General features: G+C 40.5%; 1 protein-coding gene across 14 annotated transcripts in view; it reads right to left on the reverse strand.

The window, feature by feature from the left end:
• Window positions 1–24,793, reverse strand: part of EBF1 (EBF transcription factor 1) — a 279,211-nt gene that overhangs the window by 59,421 nt on the left and 194,997 nt on the right. For 10 of the 14 annotated variants that reach the window (XM_059825508.1, XM_059825513.1, XM_059825507.1 and 7 more), the window contains 2 exons: window positions 12,691–12,821; window positions 4,853–4,979 (listed from right to left, as the gene is read on the reverse strand). In XM_059825508.1, coding sequence (XP_059681491.1) covers window positions 4,853–4,979; window positions 12,691–12,821 — 258 coding nt within the window. Of the gene's footprint in view, window positions 1–4,852; window positions 4,980–12,690; window positions 12,825–24,793 lie in introns of all 14 variants that reach the window. The other 4 variants (XM_059825505.1, XM_059825501.1, XM_059825510.1 and 1 more) reach the window with 1 other exon arrangement.

Genomic DNA, 24,793 nt, shown 5'->3' on the forward strand with positions numbered 1-24,793 from the left:
TACATGACTTAAACCTCTGCTTCTAGGGCCAGGTAGTTTTTAGTCTCTTACTTTTGGAGGTATTTGACTTAAGAAACTAAGAGAGAATGATTCTCAGAAGATTACTACCCCTGTGCTTCTCTAAATTAAACCATTTAAAGATAAAAATCTAAAAATGAAGCCACCTAAAACTGAGGCTTTTGAAAATGTTACCCAAATGGTCTGTGATCTGTAAGGCTCTTCCTGTTTGTACACAGACTCAGACGTTTTCGGAAGTAAATAAAGGGTGAAATGAGGATGGAGCAGGGATTTTTCCACATGAGGCTATTTCTTCTTTGAAGCAACTAGGGGAGTGAAAAGTTCTCTGAGAAGCCCTATGACATTTCAGAGAAAGACGCATTTTCCCAGAAATTCTGCGAATATCCTGACCTTCACAGTGCTCACATTTCTACATCACTCTACACACAATGGCCCAACGCAAACACCGGTCAGTCTCAGCAGGGCTCCACTCTGACCCACTCGGCCTTTGCCACAATTATGGAGGAGGATCAGCGCTCAGCGTCTGGGTTATTCATACTGCACAGCAAGCCCCGTGTGTCTACACTGATCCTACATCCACCCATCCCTGTTCTTAGCACTTCCAGGGACATACCATATCCCATAGGTTATAACAAACCCCAGATGAACTGTGGGGGCACTTGCCTGTTTCTCTAGGTACCCTGTCGGCACACAAATGATGTAGCCCACAGCTCTCTGCAAGATTAAGGCAAATGAAAATGGTCCCTAAATTCCATCCTGTATCCAACCAGGTAACCAATGTTCAAAAAAAGGAACAGTATTTGGGGTACTGCTTGGCCAAGAATCTGAATTAACCCCGTGTTGTATACACAGCCTTAGTGACAAAGCTATATACTTCTGGCCCCTGTGTAGTCCTTTACTCTTGTTTGGGAAAAAAAGCACAAAACCTTAAACTGAGCAGGTGGTAGAAGACACAGCATAATGCATTTTTATGGACCTTCCATATGTCCTTTCCAATATGCAGAGAGATAAATTCTCCTTTCACTTACATTCATGCAGTCCCACTCAAATCTTGCAGTTTAGTACTATAGCAAAATTCATCTGTGAAAATCATGCTGTTCATGATGCATCCATTTTTTTTTTAATTAAAACAAAACAAAAATCTCAAAGGTCTGTCCAGGTATCACAAATTTGTGCCAATTCTCATCCCTTATTTAACTCAACCATATATGCCCTGAGTCACCTTGGCAAACTACCTACGGATTTGTATCCCTAATGGCTTCTTCCTTTATCTCAGTTTCTCCAGTCCTAAAATAATGGTAGTGATATATACCTGACTCCTAAGTTGTGACATGAAGCTTAATTCATTCAGTGCTCTTCAATACCAGAAGAGACTTACAGATGAAGGGTGCCACAGGGAAATACTGACCATCATGTTTGGGTATTTCCATGTGCACTATGGACTTTTAATATTATTCCAAAATGAAGACACATGCAAGATGCGTTCAGACTTCTGTATTTCTAGTAACTTTCTCTCAGGAATGTCAAAGCTTAAAATCCAAGAAATAATTGCTCTATAAGTGCATGCTAATGGCTTGCTTTGCAGATGGAAAATAAAAAACTTATGTTTTCTTGTAAGCACAGGGTTGACACTGGTTTATTTCTTTCAAAAATACTTACAAAAGCCAGGATTTCTCTGTATATATGTGACCTTGATTCCTAGATGGCACATGGACTACTTAGAGATCATGTTACCAAGTTATTTGCAGTTAAAGGGGAAAAAAAGGCTAAAATTAATGGGTCACTGGGTATTTTCTTCTGAGAACTTAAGTACTTAACAGTAAGAAAAAAACAGTTTACAGCCAGGTGGCTTGAGGGGATATTTTGTTGAACACTGATTAAAAATAATTTCTTCTAAATGAGACCTGACCACAAAATGGGACCATTAACGAGCAGGGACATTCTCACCAGAAAGGAAACTACGCTTGATCAACTCCTGCACCGCCCACAAACCCCAGGTCTTTTTCCCTCTCTCTCTCACACTCTCTTTTAGTTTTTTTTCTCTTTTTCTCCTCTCCCCTTTTCTTGTTCCTAATAGCAGGGTAAATAAGCAGCAAGTGATGCTGAAATGTTTTCGGCCAAAAACAGAGGCCAAACTCCTCTGAGAAAACATTTGGCCTCTGTGGTTTTGTAATATGTTCCAGAACACTGAGTTCACTGCAGAACATTGTGAAAAACTCCCATCGGCTGGAGTGATGCTGGGGAATGTTACTGTATCCCAACTTCCAATTGGTCCATTTCCTGCAGGCCTTGTTAAAAAAAAAAAGAAAAAAAATAGTGCTATGTGGGAGTTAAAACAAGTTCTCATGGGAAAAATGAATGGCAAGAAATTCTAGCTTTAAAAGAAACAGCTAATCTGCTAGTTTGATTGTTCTTCAAAACTTACAATGAACCAATAATCCTAATTAAAAACACTTGGCCTAGTTCTCTAAAGCATCATAGCTTTTTCTATGCTTCGTTTGTACACACCATAGACTATTAGTTTTTTTCTAGTGCTCACTAACAAAGTGCTGACTTTGTTGGGATGGCTGAGCTAATTTCGTGAACTCAGTGTGAAACCTTAGCTAAACAAAATTGTGGTAATTTTCCTTAATTTGTAAAAGTGATTGGAGTGCAAACAAAATTTTCCTCTTGGGTCAATCCTATAATTTTCAATTAACTAAAACTAATCGGCAGGCGTGTACTGAACCTGCATTTTGTTTAAAGGGCTGGAAGGCACTTCTGAAGGTCAGGATGCATTAATTGTTTTTATTTTAGTTTCATTTAGTCCTTTTTAAAAAGCCACATTTAAGCTCAGGCTGCCTCTAAAAGGAAAATGCAAATTGTATGAGGTACGATTTCAGTCACAATAGCTTTTCTGTATCTACCGTAACTCCATAAAAGCTGCATAAGTGAGAGAATTGTCCATGGATTGGATCACCTTTGATTTTATCATTGTTGTTTACTATTTCATAACTTTCATTCACTGAATGAAAAATAATGTGTTTTAAACACTAACCTGAAAATGCATATATGGAAACACTCTCCCTACTGGGACAATTTATTTCCACATTCAGCCATCTGCTTCTGGGCAGACAGGGTAAACTGCCGCTCTCCTTTTTACTGAAAAAGCTAATTAATGATGATCTGAAAAGCAAAACCAAAAGGGGTCCAAGCCATTTTTACATTTAAATCGCAAAACAACCCCCCACCCCACCCCAAATTTCTTTGCAAAGTCAAGGGGGGCAGGTTTCCTCCCTTTCTTCTTTTTCTGCATGCATACTTGCCATTTCACCAGCCCAAGGTGCAGCCACCCCAGTGGCTTGACAACAAGCAGGACAGCACAACTTATTGTGGGTAAGAAAGTGAGAAGGGAAAGGATTCCTGGTCAAACTGTCCAGAGCTCTGGCTGACGCTTTCCTGTGGTATACGCTGGCAATTTGCACCAGCTGGCAATTTGACCCTTCGCTTTTTCTTTTGTTCCAACACATTCAGACTCTAAATAACTTTTTTGATATGGTGCGTTATTGTCCAATATATGAATTTCCCACACATTGTTGAAATCATAATGCTCACAAGAAATTGACACAGCCTCCACAAGCGCCTGCTGCTCAGCCAGCAAGGCGATACATGAACACTTTAAGACCCAGTTTAAAGAAACGCAGTGCATAATCCCAACTGGGGGAGAGGGTATTTGAAAAAGACAACAAAGCTTTATAAGGCACCTTTGTTCAAGTTGCTCAGTGTTAAGAAAAAAAAAATGAGAGCTTTGCTACCCAGCTGGAGCACAGAAGTCTCTCCTCTGCCTCGAGTCCCCATGCGCACATTCACAGTTGGAGCAATGTATGTGCCCAATGTAATTCAGAATGCCTCATAGCCACAAGTATTTATGATATATCTTGTTCTTAAAGTTTCAGGGGCAATGAAGAATGGGGAAAGGAATTGCACTGGATTGTGATGAACCACAGTTCAGGCAAACACTTACAGAGGTAGTCCTGTCTGCATATGTCGAACAAGCACATAAAAGGATAAGCACATCAAAACCTGGACCAAGCCATTAATTCCTGTAGCATGCGTACCTTCTAAGGAATCAATGACACACGTTCTTTCTAAAAAGAAGTTAGGCTGCTACTTGATTTATTTCCCAGGCCATTCTTAACACTACTGGGAGTGGTTTAACATTGACAGCACCTGCAATGTCCTAGTGTGGTTTTCTGTTAGTAATTCTTCAGGCCAAACCACTCGACTTAGTGGTCTCAGCGTGGGATGCCACCCCAAAACCCACTGCAAGTCACTATGACTGCAGCATCGGCTGGGGTGAAAGCTACTTAACCTCTCCGGGAGTCAGAGACAAGTATGTTATAGTGAGATGGGCGGGCAGGCAGACAGGCTGCTGCTTTGAACACTTGCAACACTTGCTGGACAACATGAGATGGAGATATTCAGCAAGACGTTTCTTGGAAGGCAGGTTCATGATTACACTAGTATGTCTGACTCTTTACGCTTGCCCTCTTCCTCTGTTTGTTTAGGTACTGGAGGATCTGTTTCTCTCCTTCCTCCCCCCTCCTGCGTGAAGAGACGTCCCATTGCGAGGACAAACAAGCCAACAAAAATCCCACACTGGTGTGTTTTCAGATACATCTTTACAGTCATCCATTTCTGAAATCCAACCTTAAATTGGTACCTTCAATGATGCGCTCAGCCAAAATAATAAAATACAGTACAGCTTTTAATGACGAAAGCAGAAGCCCTAGCAAGTGTGATATATTGCCTGCCCTATTTCTCCACGTTATATCTAGTACTGAAGTGTCCTTACCTGTGTAAATGAATCTGCCAGGCGTTCCCTTGCAAAACTGCTTAGACTTGTAGGACAATGTGACTTCTACAACCCCTGGGATATGTCGGGGAGGCGTCTGTACGCGGATGGCATGAGGAGTAATCAGCTAGAGGAAAACATTGAGAAGGGAGAAGAAAGGGAAAAAAAGCACTATTAGATGCTGAACACTTCTTTAATAACACTTTCCTCTCAGATCACAGTAAACAAGCTTTGAAACATGTAATTAACCTGTCAGTGTTTGAATACAATCTTGATGTAACCCACACAAAAGCCAGTGACTACAATATTTACAAGCATTCTCCTCCTCAGCCGTAACAACATTATTTCTGTTTCCATACATGGCAGGCACTTGCTTCCTAGTACAAGCATTAGCCCCGGTTTAATGCAATAACTTTAGCCTACAGCAGCAGGATGCCTATGTTTGCTCAGGTGAACACTGGGGTCGTGACAGTGTCCAACAAATCTGATTGATAAATGATAGGCAGTTACGTGTCTGAACACGGCACAGCGCAAGCCCAGGCTGAGATTCACTGCACAGCCCCAGCCCAGGCAGGCTTTTAAATGCACTGGTGCCCAGCTGACATCTGTACACTGTGAAAGCGCCATGTGCTGCTGTTTTAATTTTCTGTTAATTTGGTGGAGGTATAACTGATTACTACAGCAAGGCAAAGTTTGGCTTCTGAAGGATGCTGGATCTTCCCTTGCAAATGATCAGAGCACTCAAAAGAGATATACCAAATATAACCATCTAACCATCACTTCCAGTCTGCCTTCACTGCAATGACTGACACATATCTGAGCTCCTGGGCTCCTGCAGATATGGATTTACACAGTAATAAGTAGACAAACTTAACTTTTTTTCTAATGGTGCTGGGGATCCTGATCCTCTGAACACAAAAGGTTGGGGTGGGGCAGTGCTGCGCTTTCCAGGCTCTAGACCATTTTTGCTCTTTCAGGATTCTGGACTGTATTTAAAACACAGTCCCTGAAATTAGTATTAGAGCCATCTAGGAGTTCACTAATTTATGGCAGGTTAACTCAAATCTCTGCTGCACTCAGGAACTACAGCATTGTCCTCCCCACCACTGAAATGTCCTCTCCTCACTCATTATGCTGCCTCAGACAAGAATGGTAAAAAGAGCTACATAGAAAAGGTGACATGATTGTGTCCAGCAACCAAGATACAGCTCTGGCACACGGATAATCCTGCTCTAACTGACTGTGGCACATTAACACACTTCTGGAGAAGCAAACAAAGCCAAGACCATAACCAGCCCTGACAGTGAGCAAAAGCCATGGGCACCCTATACAGACAATCAACTGCTCTATGCTGTCAGTTGAATAATATCCCGGATTAGGGAATACATTTCAATATTTTTTTTTTAAATAAAAAGCTAATTTTATTCTTATTTTTACTAGGAACCAAATATTTCAAAATTGTAGTAAGGTCCTATCAAAAAATCAGACTTTTAACCAGTTCTTTATTTAGGGCACAGGACTAAAACAGCACAGAAGGAGAGTAATGGCTGTCTGAGAGCCATCTGTGTTACTGAGGTAAATGGCATACACAGGAGGAAGTTCTCCATATTTAAAATAAGAAAACTAATATTAAATCAAGTTGAAGATTAAAACCAAAACTATCAGCATCAAATGCTCCAAAAGATATTCAGATCCACAGAAGTCATATGTCATTTTAGAAATTATCATGTAGGAATTGATGGCTTTTTGTTTGTGAGCTCCAAAGAACATGTTTTCAGACTCTGCTTTGAAATCATGTGATTTAGAAATTTATTTATTTTTAAAAGAAACCTGCCTTTATTCTAAATTACTCACTCTATCAACTGGGTTAAAAAAAAAAACAAACAAACAAACAAAAAAAAACCACCAAAAAAAAAAAAAACCCCAAACCAAAAAGCAAACTTCCAAGGATTGCTTTTACTTAAATTGGGTTGTTTTACAGTTGGGCTGGCCAAAGCCTAAAAGTCTAGGCCAATTCTCTACACGCCCTCAATAGTCAGCGGAGGCAGAAAGCACTGCCAAATTGCAATTTATTTCCAGTGCTTTAGACATCTCTTGTGTTGGGATGAGCTGCTCTCTGGAAGCATCTACCTTTCTCCAGTGAACAAGATGACAAGTTTAGACTAGATGCTTAACTGTAGGCAGCCAAACCTAGCTGAGATAAAGCCCATCCTCAAGTGGTTCTAGTTAACTGGGTGAACTGGCAAGATGAGAAAAGTTTCATGACATTTTTAGGGGGAAAATATTTGTAAAAACAGCCAAGGATTTTAATAGTAAAGGTTAACACGCTAGTCTTACTACATCATGTGCCTTGCACCCCTCACCCCCATTCTGGCATGAGCTATACAAGCAGCTTCTGGTTGTATCTTTGAATTTCCCAGCATTTACTGGTCTGTCACCACTTTAATGTTCTTTAAACATAATTTGTGGCATTTTCCAATACTCATCTTCCCTGGTTCCCAAGAAATGTCTGACCTATTTATGGTCCATTGTTACAGAGAGCTGGGGAGAGTTAAGCAAGTTTCCTGGTTTGTTCTCCACAAACAGTTTGGTTTTCCTTTGTGCTCTGAAGTAAATAAGTTTAACTGTGTTTAAAACCACAAATATACAATAATGTCGCCCACACATTCCCAAAGGGTGAACATTACGTCTGAAGTCCTATGGTTTAGGATACTCAGGATATATTTTACTCCTCTCCTCTCTAGAACTAAAGCTTGGGAGGTAAACCAGGAGAATATACATGCCTTTTCCTTTTGCTTTTTCTCCTTAGCATCTGCCACTGACCACTGTCAGGGATACAGTGCTGAGCTAGAAGGACCCTTTGAACTGGGTCAGCCTTCAGTTCTCATGCACACAGAAAGGAACCGGCTAGCTCGGTTACATACCAGTAGGCCCCTATATTGCTGTTATATCAAGAAATTGTCTTTAAGGGACAAACAATGTCACTGCACTTCAAAATCTGCCCTCTGAACCTCACCTTTGGTCTCAAAGTCTGATTCCCTAGTGCTGCCAGGATCTGCATGATGGACCGGGACCAAGTCTCCAAATTGCCCTAACTCCGTTTTGCAATCCAGGTGACCCAATGGGTGCTGCATGGGTCTGGGTACTCCAGGCCCAGCCATGGCAAGAGCAAGTCTGCCCCTGACTTCATTAACTCCAGGATTATGGGAAGTTTTCTGGTCTACGCTGTCAACTTGTGGCCTGAGCTTGGGAATCCACTCCACCTTTTCCTAGCATGTTTTCTCCTCTCACACTGACATAGCCTGTACCTTCTTCAAAGCACAGTCTGTCTCATATTTGCATGTAAAGCATCTGGAAAAGGTGAGCTATTAGCATCAAGGGATATTAAAAGTAAAGACACCACTTGTGGAAGCCTCTGAGCCCCAAACTGTTGGAGGCTGGCAGAGTGTTTGGGGAAAATATCACTACATGCTCACCCTGTTGTTTTTATAGACGTCTGTCATTGCCCAGTGCCAAACACAAGACACTGAGCTAGACGAACCTCCGTGTCTGTCCCCATACGGCCATTTCTGTGTTCTAACCTCAGGTGGGATCTCTTGGTGCATTAACAGACACATGAACAACTGTAGCAATGACATGCCAAGAACTAAGAATTTGTAAATATGAGTTACGTACATTTCTGAACACATTTTTTAAATGTAAATCTTGAGCAAGGTATTAACCTGTGATTTCGAGATGAACCCACCAGTCAAAATCCCAGATCCAGCTTCCTCTTCCATTCCAGCGTTCGGCTAATTGAGATCTGGAGCTGGACATAAAACTAGTAATTGGACCCTTTCTCCCAAGGGATTTTCAAGTTAATTGTCTGATACTTGGCAGCTGCACTAGCTGTTTGATACAAACTCTTACATGTCAGTTGGGACACGCTGTGGATTGCATTAAAACCTGAGTTAAAGACCTTCAGAATGGAGGGAGGTGCATGTCCTTCAAAATCCAAAACACATTTGGTTTGTGTACAACAAGCCTCTCTCTGTGGTTTGCTAATATATTCTAGACATTCTTGTGTGATACAGCATCATTTCACACTCTTCAGAGTGCCAGGTTACTTTCTTTTTTTAAAAGTGACATTTTATAAGGAGATGTCATTAATCTGAGTCACTAGTTTATTTTTGCTTGTTTGAGCTCTGGTTTGTGGTTAGGGAAATGGTGACAATCAGCCATAAATTTAACTTGGAGTCTGTGTGAAGAGGACCATTAGGACAGGAATGAAGAAAAATCCCACCAGCTGAAAGTAATGACAGCTTTCAGTGAGAACAGGACCCTTAAGATGCCTATATTTTTAAAAATGACCAGTGACTTTGCATGCCTCAATTCTGGGCATCCAGATGCTGCTTAATAAGCCTTGGTTTTCAAAAAGAGGGTGCCTACTCATTTTTTAAAAATGAGTCAGACCTCCAAAATAGGCACTCAAAAACAGAGCCTTCCAAAAGCAATAACAAACATAAAAAGCAAAATAAAAAACTGTGTCACAGATTTTGATTCAGCAGCATTAAAAAAACCCAAAAATGCCAAACCAAAAAATCATCCTCTGTTTTTGTGCTGTACAAAGGTAAAAGAACTGATATTTCAGTGCTTCATCTTTTCTTCATACGAAAGAAAAAGAAGTTGTTTCCAGCTGACTCTGTACAGCTGGAGGAATGTTCTTGGCAGGAAGATGTTTGAAGAAATAGTTCATTTTAAGCAAATATTGTGGAATATTTCTATGAAACTAATTTTGTCTTCACAATCGTGTATTTGCCCTGAAACTTGACTCTTGGAGTTTCAGCCCCCCAATAAGAGAGAGAAACAACAGAGGATTTTTATCAGCAGCTCAGATTTTGAATATCTGCAACAACACACAGACCCAGCACGCTGGGTAAAAACGGGCAAATAACAACTCCGCCTGTTTGTGGACTGGACAAACAGAAAGGCAGAGTCTATCTGGCAGACAGACTATTTGCTGGGAGTTGTCTGTCCAGATTCAGCATGTGCACACGATATACCCATGCCGGTTTTTTGTCGGTTATGAAAATCCCTTGAAAAAAAGGCATTAGACGGCCCATTTTGCCGTATTCTAAAAATATCAAGGGCTTTTAAAGTAATTTTTATAAAGTAATATGGGAGTTAAGGATTAATTGAACCTACTGGCTTAGGGTATCTGCATTTCTGTACAAAATTAATGTGACAAATTAAGTTTTTATTTAGTTCTCCCTGCCTGAGAAAGGTTGTAATTATGTTAGAGTGTTTACAGCTAAAATATATGTTTAAATAATAAATACGTGTTTCAGAAACCATTTTAAACCTCCTTTTTTAACACAGTCAACTCCATTTCAAGCATATAAATATTTCAATTACAAAACTTGAATACATGTAAAATAAATTAAAAATATATTATTTACATTTCAAATTATTTATAACATATGCTGCTTGACAGCAACAAATTCACCCTTAAAATGAACAATATTTTTTTTTAACTTTGCTTCTGAACTGTGGTAGGATTTATATTTTAAATATCCATGCATCTCAGGTACTTACATGGATTTTGCTATAATAAAATCTGAGTAATATAGGACCTTTATGATAATTATCTTCACAGCACCTCTCCAAAGAAGGTGACTAATCTTATTACTGTGTTAGAGAAAGGGAATTGAACTTTAAGCAGATTATGTGATTTGCCCAAGGTCTCATCCAAACTCTGTGGCAAAATGATGCTTAATTTAAATGTTAGACTTCATCCCCCAAACCACCTGCAATTACAACTGAAAGTGAAGCTAGAAAAATCCATGTGAAAATGCTCTACAAGACTCACTCTTTTTCTTTGGTTTCTGCCTATCTAGATCTATTTTGGATTTTCTACAGCTCAGTTAAAACCATGTTTTCTTTGGATCCATGAAACAACCAGATGAACATGAAAATTCTTCTTGAATTCAGTGGCAAGATAACCCGGTCAGGTTTGGTCAAAACCGGGCCTGACTGGCAACTCAGGGTGAACCTGCTCCAGGTTTGAAGATCGACAGTTCAATTCTACGCTCTATTAAAGTAAACCAAAAATATTCTTTCTGGGTACTGAAAATTCACTAGACATTTTTAGAAATGGGAAGGCAAATGAAAGAACTTATTTTGTACTTCATATGTGGCTAGTATGTGTAATTTGAATTACTTATAGATCATTATTATTTAGGGATCACTCAGCTCATGCATTTCTGCACTTATCATGTCTGTCTGCTTCTTTTAGAAATCACTTCTTTTCCCCTATAGGATTTTCTATTGCTCTCGTAGGTTATGAAACTGAGAAGTGATTCTGTAATGGAGAGACAGTGAAACAGTTTTCACTCAAAGCCAACTTGCAGCCCATTAGAGCATTCACAACAAACAGACTGACTTTGGTCTGGAACCCCTCTAACATTATTAATTTTACGACAAGGCCTTGCAACCATCAGCAACAATATTTTGACCAGCACTCACTCTCCTGAGATTAGAAATTGCCAATTAATGGCTTCCACTAATAACTAGAATCAAGGTTTATAATGAAAGATGCAATTCTGCTGTACCAAAATCGGAGCACTTTCCTCCCAGCCTCTTCACCTTTCCCCGTTAAATGTCTGTAGCCATAATGGCTTCAATCCTAACACACAAAATGCTTACACTGGACCCAGGGGGCACTTTCATGATCACATAAGGGCTTCAGAATAGGTCTCATTTAATATATCTCCCTTTCATCCACACTTGTCCTCAAGTGGAAGGATGAGAGAGAGAGAACAGTGAAGCCCATGAAGGACGTTAGAGGATACTCTTCATATGGAAAAAATCCTGCCATATGTGCAATGGAATAAGTATGGGGAATTGGCTGGATATGAATTAAGCTATAATGTTGATTCAATATTTGTAGGATATAAGGCAGAGCATCAGAAGATCCTTACGTCACTGGGTAAGCATTGTGTAGCTATTTTGGAGACACTGTTTTGTCTGTTAGCGTGTTTATTTCAGTATTAAAATAATGAAAATATCAATTTCTTATAAAAACCTCCAAAATGCTTTTCAAAAGTCATAAATGCAAAACATAAACCTTCCCTTGGAGCTGCCTTCCCGTGCCAGTGAAGCCAGTGGGAACTCTGCCCCGGCTTCTATGGCCCCGCGCACTGGAAGTGGCCATTCAGGTGATGTTGCCTGGGTTTTAACTTTCCACGGGCTTTTGGGGAATATCAGACTCCACATTTAATTACGTGCCAGGAGAAGAGAGGATTTAAGAATGGGAGGAACAGCACCAGCAAAAACTGGATAAGAAACAAAAAAAGGGTTACTGTGAAACTACAGAGGCCCCCGCTACGTATGACGAGTCTGTGTTTTCCACTGTGGATACAATACTGTGTATTTGGTTGCTATTATGCAGACGGTACTTACACCAAGCGCCTACACTTTAAGGATGTGCTATTCAGAGGCACTGAAATTCTGCAATCTCCACCTCATTGAGTTGCAGCTACAAGCAGCCAGTTTCCCTGGAAAGCAGGATCACCTAAACGTTTGTTTCCTGTGGGCCCTTAGCGATTGTAGTGCTAAATGCAGAATTATTCACACAGGCATTTATCCTAAATTCTGGGCCAGTGAGAGGAGATGCAAATCCCCTGGCTATAATGGATTTCTGCCACAGGTAAATCTGACTAATTATTTTCATAAAACTGAATGAGGAAAAGATTCACATCTCAACATTTGTTGCTGATTTAGCATGTGGCATAGAAAAAGGACAGACTAGCTATAAGCTAGACAAAGCTATTAGACGTTACCGTTCAGACAACACCTACCTCACTCCAAACCAGCATGGTGCCGAATATGACCTGTAACCCATCAAAGAAATTGTCTCCTATGATGATGACAGTGGCACCTCCTGTAGTCCATCCTTCACTTGGACTGATGGCTTTGATACATGGTGTAGCTGCTTTTCAACACACATGAAAAAGAGAAGTATTCTGCTGTTAGAACCAGATTTTAATGATAGAAGACTTGAGAAAAATAAAATAAAAGGAACTTTCATTTTTCCCCCTTACTAACACAAAGATTTCAGTAATCATGTTCTTTCTAATACATGTGCATGACCTCACACTATGTCTTTGGAAGCATTTTTTCTCAATTAATTTCTGTTTGGTTTTGTTATCTGCATTGAAAAAATTAACTTTTTTAAGCTATATTAACAAAAAAATCATAGCATGATGGGCAGAGACCAATTGGAAATCAGGACAAATCTCTATCTTTATGCAATATGAAATGCACAATACCCGACTGACTTAGTTAATAAAACAATCTCCAGTGAGCTTGCTTTATTACCCATCATAACCTAAATTCATCAAGGAAACTCCTATAAATATTATGGAAAATATTGGCTAAATAAAAAAGGGTGTAACCTTCAGCATTTCTTTAACTATTCTGCAATCAGATCCAGGTTGTTCTAGTATTAAACCACCCTGCCCTGCTTAATGCTTTGGCTACCAGAAAAAAAACAAAACCAAAGCCTACAACCCTGCCATCTAGTCATTCCAGTCACGTTGCATCTACCGGATAATTAAGAAGTGTGTGCAATGCATTCTGCCGTATTCATAGAGTCTGTCCCTGCTTTCACTAGCCACTTTCTTGGCATCATATATACGAAGTGCCTCCTGAGAGGATGTTGAAAACTCAAGCACTGCTCAAAGTAGTGAGCTCAAATCTTGGTGTAAGATCTTCTGGTTTAAGACAAGACTAAGCAGAAGCATGCTCAACTTCATATATTGATGGGATAAAGAAATATAAATAACCACATACTGATTCTCCTCCTCTGCAGTATGGGAGTCCATCAGAATTTAACTGTGCTGAAGCAACAGGAATAACATTACCGTAAAAATAACCTGAATAAGGCAAAAAGCCCCAGATAACTCTCAGCTGTGGAGTCTCAGGGTGGTCATATAGGTTGATGAAAAAAGCAGCTCCATCCCAAATGCCACCAACTTCTCCTTGCTAATACAGCATGAGGTGAAAATATAACACCATATCATTAGATAACATTTTAAGTAAACTGGGTACCTGAACAATTTCATTAGCCATGAAAAACAGATTCCTTAAGGAGAGCAAAACTCCACCAGTCAACCTCAATGTTGAAAAGAAAGATTCTTTGCTTTAGATATGAACTCAGTCCTCAGCAGAGAGAAGAGGCTGGCTCAACTGAAAACACGTGAAGGTCTGCCATTGCCCACACTGATTCTGCAAAGTCAATCAGGTGTCAATCAGCAGGACTTCATTAGCTGCATATATACCTCTTCTTTTAGGGTTGCTGGCATTTGGCTGTGAATTGCTACTTGGTCGAAAGGCTGGCTGAGCTGTTAATTTGGTTTGTAACTTATTTGATGATGTACTCAAGAGAGAGCACTCAGGCACTTCATCAGGTAAGGATTTACTAGGAAGATAGAGGTGTGAAAGCCACCCACATGTTAGCACCATCCAGGACGACACCCTTGCACCCATGAATTACCTACTGTGGCTGTGTAGTGGCACAGCCCCTGCCCTACATTCTTCCAACTGTAAAGACAGTAAATTAATTAATTCACAGAAGCCTACTTTAAAATGCTCCACACATAAAGCACTAAAGCGACCCTGTGTGTCTTTATGATTATTTAGTGAAGTCCTGGTCGGCTGGAGCTAATTGCAAGAGTGAGAAGCTCCTTCCTCCCAGTCCCTGGCAGGGCGGGTGGGCATGGAGCTGGGGAGCAGGAGGGAGCTGGAAAGGGAGCTGTTGAGTCACCCTCAGCAGCGACTGTTTCTGTGGGCACTGCTACAGACTCGCACTGCTGGTGATGGAACGCATGCACGGGGAGCAAACAGACCCCGTCCCTACCTACAAAAGGTTGTAAGTGTCAGGCACAAACTTTTCCACTACTTAAGCCCATGGGGATGCCAGCTCCAGTGAAAAACACAAACACAGGCAGAAAAAAATCATTACCCTACTCCAAACTTGGCAGAACACAGCCATTAACTTTTACATGAGCTAACAAAAGAAACATCCTAACATTACCGTCATGAAAATGTAGCGCACACACAGAAGTAACTTCAATATGTTTAATTTGGATTCAAGTCACTTGCATAAAACTGTGCATAAGAACCATTGCAAAGTCCAAAACCAAATGCTTTCCTCTCAGCTGAGCTCACAGCAATGGATTTACAGTGAAAGCAGCTTTTCAAAATGCTATCCAGCCCTTTCACAGAATCGAACTTTTTCATAAATAAAAATTAAAATCACTTCCAAATTACAGCCTTTCCAGTATTTCCAGTGGATTGTGGACACACCCCCCCCCCCAATAAAACCCAAAGATAATCAGTTTCCCGTGTGTCAGAGAATGAGCTACTTTTCTTAAAGACTACACGCAACATTTTTTTCCTAAATACCAGTGAATAAAAACTGTTTGAGACCATAAGCCATTAACAGAAAACATATGCAGGCTTCAAAATTATAGATTCAATTCATCCTTAAAATGAATGCAAGATACTGTTCTGCAGTTACAGGTCCCCCCTAAAGGTCTTGCTATTTATCTTGTGATGTTCTTTGCGGTACCTACATTGCACTCAGAAATGCAAGGTGCTGCACTGTCTGTGCTGCCTCATGTATTTGATTCTGATACTTTATACATGTATGTGCTTAACACCAAATACATGCCAAGTCCCCCGTGGCAGTCAGGGGGACTTCGGGCAGACACTCAGGTCCTTGAACTGCATTGGGGCTGTGGGCTGCTCACTGGGACACTCTCACCCGCAAAGGTAACGTGACCACTCGCACAGGTAACTTTATTTAAATATGTAGCGATTGTGCTGAATCCGTACCTCACTGAAACTGCTGGCAATAGCCCAGGACATCTCCTGTGAGGAGGAAAAGCCAGGACGTGGTGGTTTAATAAGGAGGGCAGGTTGGTACCCTTTGCAGGCACTACCTGAGAAGCAGCGAGAGCGCTATGCATTCCCGAAAGATTTCAGGGCATCGTTTTCCCTTGGGACCAGTCACAAAAACCAGTGGGACTTCCCAGCTTTCCCCACACAGCTTCTCTTATCTTGACATGCAAGTGTCTGGAAGGGCTGCAGGAAGGTGCTGCCCCACAAGGGAAGCTGCACTGAAGGTCTGCATCCCGAGGAAGCCTGAGGAGACGTGCTGAGGGAGGCATCCAGACTGCTACCTGTTTTTGAAGGCACAAAACATGTTTATGCAATGACGTATTTGCAACAGCCAGTGTCATTTGGGACATTGGTCTTACTAAAACTTAGCCCTTCCCAGGGCCTTTCCTTGGAGCATCAAGAAGGAGGACGGAAGAATTGGGTCCCATTTGCCAGCATCACCACAGGTAACATTGGGAGGGGCCAAGGCAATGACCTCAGCTCTATTTATGCCCCTGGTACAAGTGTCTGGCCAGCTCAGGCCCTCAGCTCTTCATATTTCTTCTGTTAATCATTTGGCAACTTTCAAAGCGCTGTCTGGAAGGTGTTTACTTCTGTGCAACCCTAGAAAAACAGAGCTAGGCAGAATAATCCTTTCATTGGAGACCTTGATTTTTCTACATTTTGTTTTAGTCACAAGAGAAACCAGAGTACAGAATATTTTTTTTGCAGAATGCAAAGTTCTGGAATCTCTATCTGGAATTAACTATAACACTTTTTAATATTTCCAAGAAAAACAAAATATTTTGTTTCAAAATATTATCACTTCACATGCCCTTCTGTAACACCAAAGCACCATTTCTAAAATGGTGTTTTAAAACAAATTTTAAAAAGTTACATAAAGTTTATGTATTTCTGTAGAAAAAGAGATTTTAGTTGAAGTCTGAAACTTCACTGATTAAAAAAATGCAGTGAAGGACTTTAGACCAGTTCGAATAAAGGCAATGAAGTGTACATGATTGATAACATGAACAGACTTTAAGTCCAGAGAAGAATTATAATAAAAAAGAATAATTACACATTCTTACACATATAAACATATTTTTTTTTTTTTAAAAATGAAGAGCTGGCAGCCAACTACAACCAGAACCAAGAGAGTTTGGTAGCCTAACTACCAGATAAGATGTTAAGACTTTTTGGACGTTCGCTGCATGTTTTCAGGAAAAAGTAAGTATTACCCCTCCAGCTGCAGGCACGGACCTTGCAGCTCCTTGCTGAAGGTGATGTGGCCACGTCCTCCACCTGCTGAAATGGCCCTAATGGTTATGAGTCTTAATGAGCTGCTCTCCTTCTTTGCATAATATCAAGGCAAATCAGTGTTAACATCTGACACGTTTCACTGTGCTGCTCCTGCGGTTTGAATTAAGAGATATGGATGTTAGAGGGAGGCACTGCAATCCCAAACTTATTGAAGCCAATGGGAATTTTGCCACTGACTTCAACGCTGAGGTCTCTATCAATAAATTTTAAGGATTTATGAGCAAAAACCTTACTGACTTTCATGGGAAACGATGTTCTTTTGAAATCTTCATCTTTTCTCAGAATACACATTGTTAAAATCTTAATCACCTTCCATACAAAGGATGGTCGGTACCAACTTCAGCACACGGGTAGCAAAAAGGGAAAGTTTTTCGTTGTGTGCTGTGTGTGTCAGTGTGTTCCTGTGTTCCCGTACTCCCCTAGCTACTGATATACAGGGGATTTTTCTTCCTTCAAACTGTGACAATAAAATGATTACCCCGCCACAGTTTAGCATAATGGTTCAGAAATGCTCGTGGCATATTGCAGAGTTAAAGTGGAAATTATTAGGTAGCTCTTCTTTGTTATAATAATGATCACTCCACAAATAAAAGCTCTTCTCCCAAAGGTACTGCAAGGCACAAAATGCTAATTCTGAAGATTATGTCTGTGCTTTTATTAAATATTACTATGCCCTGTCTGTTTGAGGGCTTCACTGCTCTGATTGTTTTATGAGTGCCATGTTAATGTCAGCCCCATCTTGCTAGCAGCAGGCACACATTTTAGCTTTTGTATGAGAGTTGATCAAAGGCCGCGTGCTGAGGGAATTGCTGAGAAAACACGGACAAGCGATAAAAATCTAACAGATTAATTGGTTTAAATTTCATTTCAGGGCGTTGAACTTTGGCTCAGGACACTAGTTCTACACTACCAGTCAGGGCCTAATTACCACATTTCCAATTTGCCTCTGAACAATGCTTGGAAGGGAGAATAATAACGGTACTAATAATACTAATAACAATAATAATAATAACAAAACGACAGCAATAACGTCTCCTCATAGCTTCTTGCACACCTTTAACAACTAACTTTGTGTGCAGACAATTGCACTAGGAAACCCCTCTCCCCCGCATCACCATCCATCTGCCTCCGGAGCATTTCTATCTGCCTCAAATAGCACCTGAAGACAGAAGAAATAGCAGACACCCTCAGGCACGTCAATCATGTGAATTTACAGAATCAATGAGCTACCGATTCAAGCCCCACACAAACACACACTGGACATCTCATATTCTTATTTAGGGACCTGCGTTTATAAACAGAGATAACAGTTTATCCTCCAACAGAAAGGATCTATTCCATTGATAGAAAACAGAGTCCAGAGGAAAAAAACATATTTACCTCAAAGTTTATGGGTGGCCTTGGAATAAGGGTTAATTGAGCTTAGAGGTAAATGTTCACTGAGGTGAATTAGTGGGATGCACAGCTATCAGCAGGGCTCTGGGACTGCTCTTATTTAGTTTCTGAAATGTATTTGCTCTATGATTAATATCCAGTTTGTGCTGGTGACTGTAAGAATGACCTCGCCTGCAGTTTTTATCGTGAAGTGTCATTTCATCCTCCATTATTCCATAGATGAGGCTCTGACAACAGTTGCTGCATCACAACAGGAGTTTAAATGATGGGGTACATGCTTGTATTTTTCTTCTCTTTAAGGGTATTGTGACACGCAAGGAGAGTTGCATAAAGGGATTTAAAACTGGGAATTCAGAGCAACACGGAATTTATGTCTCATCTTAGAGGTAGTACTGAAAATAGCTAGAGTTTAATTTAATTTTCCTTTTTTTCTGGGGTAAAACCTAATTCCAGGCTAAATATATAAATGAGCCACAGATTAACCCACAGTTTATGGGTCTGATCCTGCAACCTGTTAAATGCTTTCGCCCAGCTACTGATTTTCAAAACATCAAGACAAATCAGTTTTAAGCACTCAAAACCATGACTTATTGAAGTTGTGATTCAACAAACCACTTAAGTAAGTGCTTAAAAATCCAGCCCAAGAAGTTACAGAATAAGGAACTAGATTTTTTAAGATAGTTGGGCAGTGCTCTATGCAAAGTTGCCAAGAGCTATGTAATGTATACAGAACTGGGGTTTCCCATTTCAAAAAACACTTAAGTTACATGTAGACCACCCTGTGCAGCACAGAGCTCATCCAACCTGACACAAGAACCAGCAGCAGCAGCAGCAGCGCCGACATCCTAATGCCAATACACTGATTTCAGGAAATGAGCTGCTATGTCTACTCAGTGTTGCAGAGAGCCAAATGCAGCAGCAACTCAGTGCTAACTCTGGGATTTCTACAGCGTTTTTATATCATCTGGTGTAGATCTTCCCTCAGGTACCTCTTAGCTATTGAAATCACGTCGGGTTCGTGACTCTGAGCAAGGCAGCGCCCAGGAATGGTGTGAGCCCACGTTCCTTTCCCACAGCACTCGGGAGCTGAAGGTGTGCAGCATTTGTTGGGATGCTCAAGGCCTTTTTGATCAACATTTTTGGTTTGGCAAGGTATGTTTCTCCCTAAAAGGGGAGAAAAACATTCTTTCTTCCTTTCTCAAAGGATAGATTTACATAGCTGTTATACAGGGGTGAAGGGGTATTCCATTCATCATTGTTTGTAGTAAGCACTTCAACAGATCGATTTTATCATGGGGGGAGAGGTTTTTGTCAGAACTGAAAATTATCATTTTTTCAAAGTTTGCCAGGTTGAGAGAACAAACCAAGTGTTTTGGTGGGTTTTGAGTTGGGCTGCTTTTGGGGTGGTTTTTTTTTTTCAAAAATAATATTCTCATTCCTGAGAAGCAGGAGTTGTCATCGTCTGCTTGCCTATTTTGAGCACACTGAAAGGGTGAACCCTAAAAAATCTGTGTGCCCATGCAATGGTCCCATTCCCATCTACTGTGTGGAGGCACTGCTGGAGCTGTATCCAGCACAAGAGACTGAAAGCAACTGAAGTTTACCAAAGCAGCCTGGATGGGAAAAGTCCGCAGGACCAGCCCAAAGGGTTAGTCATAGACACTTCAGGGAAAGGGAATGTGGCAGAGTTTTTACATATTGTACTGGAGCATTAAATCTTCGCTCTTAAGCTAAACAATGCATTTGCTGTTTATCTTAGTAAAGTGATGATCTTCCTGCTTTCCTTTTTCATATCGCAGCCTGCTCTCTCTCCTATTCTCCCCTGACAATAAGCAGCTGCTGTGCAGGAAACAGGGTAACAGAGGTTTCCCTCTTGAGAAGATAACTCTGCAGCTTTATGCAACACAGGCACGAGGATGTGATGCCCTGCTCCCCCTTCCCAGCTCCCTCCTTTACAGCACCTTGATATTTGGGACTTACCATTTGCAAACTTTAAAGATTACAACACCCTGCCAAAAATGGCAACCTGCTCCTGGTTCTTCGTGACGTCTGCTCTGGGTGAAGTCACCGAACCAAAAATATACACGCTGTGCAATCCCTCCAGGTTGGGGGAAGGGAGGGAAGGTTGCCTTTGTTTCTGTTTTCAAGTAGTGAAATTAAAGGTATTGGCTGTGATGTTCCACCTAACATTTCGGATGCTCAGTTCCCATTAATGGGAATTGAAAATGTAAATTACCTGGGATAATATTCCACTTACAATCAATACTTAAGCCAGCGTTTCTCTTTTATCCTTGCTGATGCCTCAGCTAGCAAAGTTACATTTTATGGAGTCCTCTGTGTTTCTCTTTCCTTAATGATTTCCAAAGCTCTCAGTTGTTGATCACTGCCTGAAAAATGATTGCATGGAAAAAGGAGCCAATCCTGAATAATGACAGATGTGTTACAAAAAAATCTGCTGTGTATTTTACTTAAAACATTTCCATAAAAATAGTAATTTAGTTATCTCTATATGATCACAAGAAATGCATTTTCATTCATTATTTTAAACTCTTTCACATCACAGAGGAAGTTCTGGGGCTTTTTTGCTTGTTTGTTTTTTACTTTAGGAGGTACCACCTGCTTTTCAAAAACTAATAAAACAGTAAGAGTCCTGAGCATCTCGCTGCAAGTCAGTAAAACTTGACCTCCAAAAGAGAACTCTGTCATATTTGTTTGGCAAATAATAAATTCCCCAAGAAAAATGCAATGTTGCAAAAATGCTTAAAAATGTGGTTAAATTCAATATATAGGTTCAGCCAAAACATGAATATATCTATAAAAATAAATAATACATACATTATTATTCTTGAAAAAATAGATGTGCACTCTCTCTATATAAATATATAAATTTATATATATACATTTCAAGAAGCCTAACAATTTTATTGTGAAATTTTTTGATGCATTGCTCTGATTTTTTTTTTAATTCAAGGCAATTTCAAGCAGATTTTAAGCTACAATTTTTGCATTCATTATTTTTGCCCCAAAGTTGGAAGATTTTCATTTTGAGTCAGCCATGAGGAAACTGCTGGGGGTGGCCTTGGCCAAACATAGCACTCTGCCTAAACCAATGCAGCTACTCAGCTCCAGCACTGACGCGGTCTCTGTTATCTTGGGCAAATTGGTTGCACGGGGGATATACACACACTGGATCAGGAGAAGAAACAGCGCATCCAGGAATGTCGCACAGGGCCTACCAAATATTGGCAGCTCCACAACCGGGGACACGTTTGCTCAGACCCAAGCACCAAGCCAGTGACTGCTGCAGCGTGCTCTCCTCCCTCAGGGATGCACAGGCACATTTTGACCCCAAGTAAGATAAATGCTTTTCTATGAGCCACCTAATTATTGCACCTCTATTTCTTTACTCCTTCCTCCATCCCATGGGGTCACTTGCAAAGGTGCAGGAACAGTGTTCCTAAAAGACGGGAAGCCAAAGGCAATAGCATGCAGGGGACTAAGGTGTGATATACGCACAGGATTGCACCGTTTTATCTGAATGTGGGCTTTAAAAGCTGTGTTAGTAAAACAATGAAAAAATCCCATATGCCTCTCTCATTTCGATTTCAACGGCTTCCTACTGATTTCACTTCCGTTGATGAAGTTATAGAGTCCAGCTAAGCCAATATGACTATTTTAAAAACAATAAGCATGTCCAGAAAGGAGACTGCATCTGTTTAAGTGCACTGAAGTTTAAAAATAGTTGCACTGATGCAATTTCTGGGTGAGGATGAAGGCAACCTTGCGAATGGAAGCCCAAAATGTGTAATATAAATCAACCCTAAAAGTTTGTCAAAACAAACATCACTGCATAGCTCGCATACCCCAAAACCTACTTAAATTAACTGACTGGTCCTTCAGTGCTGCTAACTAAGGTCCTGAACCAGCAAAGCATTTTATAGGATGGAACCAGTCATTTGCTTAATGTTAACCCTGTGGTTTACTGTTTTTCTGAATCCCAACCTAACAGAAGGGCAGGTGGGTGCTATTTCTAAATTCATGTTTCACCATCACCCTGGTCTCACTTTCTCTCTCTTATTTTCCATCAGTACCCTAACAAAACTGTAAATCTCTCACAGCAAACCTCTCCAGAGTCAGAACATAGGACTAGATAAAAGCTCCTGAGCCACAGTGTTCCATCCCTGCAAGGCATAAAAAGCTCAGCATCCCGAGCACAACAGCAGCGATGTTCAGATGGATACTGGTATGTTATGGCCACGCTGGCAAGGTTCAGTCGATGATACACAGAAACTGTTCCCGACAAAATGTAGAGTTCAATCTAAATCTAAATTCTCACTCCCCCAAACTAAATATTAGTATCAGTTAAACTTTTATGGAATCTTTCACTATCACAAAGAAAAAAAACAGAACTCCACACCCCCCCCAAATCAGTTTAACCTCCCCACTATATTATATAGCGCAACAATCGGGAGTTCACCTGAGATTAATTCTACAGCAAACAAAGAATTTATTTCATCCTGACAAAAACAAGAACCCCAACTAAAATTAATATTTAGCTGAAATCTCTTTGTTCAGCAGAATTGAGAAAGTCTGCCCACAACAGAGAGCTCACAGTAATCGTCTTTCAGAAACAGAATGACCCGCGTAAAAACACAAAGCGGTTTCGGCAGGCGCAGGGAGCGCCTGTAATCCAGTTTCTTCAAGGGAAATTCAAGTACCCTAAGAGTTCTTATTCCTCGTCTGATTTCTCTCACAAATCACAGGCTGCTCTCTAATGCAATTTTCTGGAGTCTGAGAATCATAAAGTCAAATATGAACAAGTCTAGCGGAAAATCTGTGACGCTAATCTTGGCCTACGTTGTATTTTTAACAGGCACTGAATTTGTGCGCCGGATTATCCAGATGGCCATACAGGAATCATCCTGATAGGATTAAACCTTTGTGCTGAACTCTGCTCCATCTGTTCTCGGAGGTTTGCCTATCGCTATCGGAATACGAATGTTCAGCCTACGTCTAGCACCATGACTGAAAGCGCCTGTTTACCGCACACACATATGTATATGTGCACACACATATCCTCGAGTACTTGACTAGTAACGTGAGATGAAGTTAGCCTGAAGTTTACCACTAAAGAAACATGTTGGTTTTATTATTTGTTTGAAGAACAAAGTATGCAATATCTAAATTCAAACAAAAAAGCATTTTTGTTGTTGTTCTGGGACTTGTTCAATTCATTAAACCATAATACTGCCATAAATTTATAGATGAAGGCATGACTAAACATAAAGCAGCAAGGCTCTTCATCTTTGAAATCTATTAGTATATGAGAATGTATGACACAATCACACTTTGAAGATCTCATGGTTAAATATTCCAGATTAAAAACCAGCCAACAACAAAACACATGCGTGCACACAGCATTGGTAGCTGTTATTTGCAGCTCTACCTAGTCACAGGCCAAGAACAAAAATGTAATAATCAGTCCCAGTAAAAGAAAAGCTTATTCCCATTAATGTTGCTTTCTGCTTTTATTATCTATTAATGACAGTCTTCTGCATTCATTGTTGCAGCCTGCCAGATGCAGCAAAGATCCATATTCATCACATGCAAAAACCGTGCTCAGGCTGTCTCTGTGACAGGTTATGCAGAGCCGCCAACGGAGAGACCAAGGTCCGATGGACGGCCTCAGGTTTCCAGGCCCTGGGCCAAGGGAAAAGGTGGGGAATCTGGCTCTTCTGTAAGAAAAGCATCCCGGTGATCAGAAGGTTTAACTGAATTGCTGTCCTGGCCAGAAATGCACTACAAGCTTAAGACTACCTGGGATGGGAAGGGTGGCTAGGAAAAGTAAAAAAAAAAAAAAATTATATTTATGATATTATGTTATTATTATTGTTATTATTGTTGTTGTTGATGTTATTATTATTGAGGTTTGATTCAGGAATGCAATGTAATACTCAGCCCATGTTTGTGATGGCAGTGGGACAGCAATGGAGGCGACGTAACCTGAATTGCGTTGCAAGCAGAAGCCCTGATTGTGTTGCGAAGACTGAGACCCCCTTGTCTCTCCTGTGCAGTGTCTTTCAGACTGTTTCCTCCTCTGTTCTTTGTGCTGCTCTGAATGCAAGGTCAAGCACCCCCTCCCAGCCATTTAGGCTTTACTTGCAAAAACACAAGCATAAAAATATATTTATAGTTCATAGTATCTGTCCAGCAATGACACCACATAAAACCAACACGCTGAAAATCTGAGGAGTGAATACTTTGGACTCAAGCCTACAAATGCTTGGAGAAGTTGTTCTTTCA

Source organism: Gavia stellata, chromosome 16 (assembly GCF_030936135.1).
Source record: "Gavia stellata isolate bGavSte3 chromosome 16, bGavSte3.hap2, whole genome shotgun sequence".
Taxonomy (NCBI): domain Eukaryota; kingdom Metazoa; phylum Chordata; class Aves; order Gaviiformes; family Gaviidae; genus Gavia; species Gavia stellata.